Source organism: Pundamilia nyererei, unplaced genomic scaffold (assembly GCF_000239375.1).
Source record: "Pundamilia nyererei isolate P.nyererei 1_Seehausen unplaced genomic scaffold, PunNye1.0 scaffold00037, whole genome shotgun sequence".
In the NCBI taxonomy this organism is placed as follows: Eukaryota; Metazoa; Chordata; class Actinopteri; order Cichliformes; family Cichlidae; genus Pundamilia; species Pundamilia nyererei.
Window position 1 is genome coordinate 3,051,871 of NW_005187438.1, and position 2,687 is coordinate 3,054,557.

Below are 2,687 nucleotides of genomic sequence, written 5' to 3' on the forward strand. Positions count from 1 at the left end.
AGAGAGAGGCTGTGTTTTGAGCTAAAGACAAGAAGGGTTTGATTTTTAAGCACACATAGCTGTTACGTTGGTTGTGTGAGTACAGCAAAAATAAACATAGTTGCACTTTACAGTCTACATCTGCATCTGTACTGGGAAACCATGATAGTGGGATTACAGCAGCCCCTTGTTTTCACTTGTATCTCACCAGGATGTTACGTGGATGTCCTTCAGCAGGCTGGTGAAGCGGTCGGTCAGGGGATCGCACAGTGGGCCCAGCAGGTTATCCCAGTTGGGCTGCATGTACTCGCTTGCCCTCCGTTGGGCATCGCTTTCACAGCACATATACTCGTGGTTAGGGGTGACTATGTAGGGGATGAAGTAGTAGTTACCACTGGATGCCTAGAAAGAGAGGAGAGAAGGTTTAATTACAAGTTGTTTACAGAAAGAAAAGCACTTTGACAGCTTTGTGCAAATGCCAGGTGTAAAAGAAGTCCAGGTGGAGAGAGATAAGGAGGTGAGAGTAGGGATTAGAGTGATTAATGAGAGGATCAGTGCACCACTGAGACTGTTTGGTAGCATCATACTACATCAGTGAAGGTTTCCAGAAGTAATAAGCCTCATGTACTAAGAACCACCTAACACTCTCTAGCCTCTGCCTCTTCTTCCAGCTTTGCATATGAACAAATGTGATTACCTTTAAATCTGAAATTGAAATGATAAGCTTTGCAGGTACAAAAGCATTTGGCAAAGCATTTCAGGACTGACAAATCCTACATGCACTGCTGACTCTCTTTTTGTTGTGTTCATTCTTAAAACATATATTTCTACATCTTTTATTTAACAACTATATCACTAGATTTGTAGTTATATATTATGGTCGTCACAGCACCACACATCATTTTAAAGCAGTCACCATCATGATTTCATGCATCGAACGACAGCACTTTAGGCCACAGCAACTAGCTGCTTCTGATTTACACTTGTAAGTTTCTCCTGTTAAACTCTGTTCAGTTATATTCAGTGAGGATTGTTTCACAAACACTTTTTAGGTAAATTCCCCACAGTGGGATTAAATGCAATTCCATGATTCTTTCTGAGATGATGCAAATTTAATTTAGTGCAAAAACGCACATGCATCCAGCACTCTTAAAGCATGCTATAGCTGATTATCCATTGCTTCCTTTGTGTTGTTAGGGGCTTTAATCTGTTATCCACACGACATCCCAGGGAGAGGTCATTGTTTTCCATCCTCACTTCCTTGTCTGTTAGTATTATCAGTCAACTAGGGAATATCCCAGCATGCCTTGATGCAGGCCTGATACCTACTTTATTTCTCAGACCAGAGCCTCTGTATTCTGGAGGCAACTGAACCCAGGGAAAACCTAACGGTGGAGGACGAGCAGCCTACTCCACACACAAACACACATATACACAAAGAAGACAGCGTGCATACAGTGAAGTTCAGTTTCTAGAAAAACTAACAAGTAATATGACTCTCGTTCTCGAGCCGGCCATTCATGATTTAACATGTGTGTACTTGTACACAATGTGTGTGAGAGTGTGTGTGTATATATATATATATATGCATTCCTGTCTGCATTTCTGCATGGGGGTGAACGGTATCTGCCAGGAATATTCCTCTAGAAATAGAAACAGATGGTGTGCACACAGAAACCTTTATAAAACATGCACACATAAGAAACTTACTGTGTTTTTCTGTGCCACCATGTCCTGTGCGGAGATAAAGAGCACGTGAGAATATGTTTCCAGACTTTCGGACAGTGACATAGTGTATTATTCCTGAATTGCTATTTTAAACAGCTGGTAGGACTGACTGTACGACATGTTAGTCTGTAAATAACACAGCAGATCATTTTGTCCCAAGGAGACGTAAAAGAATGGTGTCCATGAACACTAGTTACACTGATGGGAGAGTGTGCATGTGTACCTTCAGTGACTGGGCAGTGTCGGGGTCGGTGTCATGGTATAGGATGACATTGTTGGCCATGTCAAAGCTCTCCCTCACACCCAGGTGGTAAAACAAGGAGGGCTGCCGACACACATCGCTCATATCCACGACTGCAATGTCTGTAAGGAGGAGGTGATGGAGGTGACAACATAAGAGCATAGCTCTTTAACATTGATGCAATTTGCAGAGGTGACAAATGAGCTGAGTTTGAAATACATCTGCCTTTGAGTTTTGTGCTGCATCTGCCCCGTGATCTTTGGCCTCGTTAAATGTGGGAAATGTTTTGAGTGGAGTTGAAAACAAAAGAAACAAGAAGAGACACCGTTGGGAGCTCTCCCATTGAAAGATATGAGCATGAACAAGAACGTACATGATGGAAGGCATTGGTATTCATTGAATGTTATCCTTTCCTAGAAATCTTTTTTTTTCTTTCTAGGAAACAACACCCACTCACCCATGAGAGCCTCTGCATAGAAGAATCTCAGTATATGAGTCAGTTAAAGGCAAGTACAGACAATTATGCTGACTTGAAAATCCACATTTTTTTCTACTGAAGCTCAGAGGTAATAACAACATGCCCTCAATCTGCCGCCAAGTTTTATATCCTCTCGGGCCTACCTATAGGGAGTGCAGAATTATTAGGCAAGTTGTATTTTTGAGGAATAATTTTATTATTGACCAACAACCATGTTCTCAATGAACCCAAAAAACTCATTAATATCAAAGCTGAATGTTT

The 2,687-nt window shown here is 41.6% G+C and overlaps 1 protein-coding gene across 1 annotated transcript in view; it reads right to left on the minus strand.

The window, feature by feature from the left end:
* Window positions 1–2,687, minus strand: part of map3k15 (mitogen-activated protein kinase kinase kinase 15) — a 28,481-nt gene that overhangs the window by 21,315 nt on the left and 4,479 nt on the right. Inside the window, exons 2-4 of the mRNA XM_013910180.1 lie at window positions 1,931–2,070; window positions 1,690–1,713; window positions 188–381 (exon numbers count right to left, since the gene is read on the minus strand). Coding sequence (XP_013765634.1) covers window positions 188–381; window positions 1,690–1,713; window positions 1,931–2,070 — 358 coding nt within the window. The remainder of the gene's footprint in view (window positions 1–187; window positions 382–1,689; window positions 1,714–1,930; window positions 2,071–2,687) is intronic.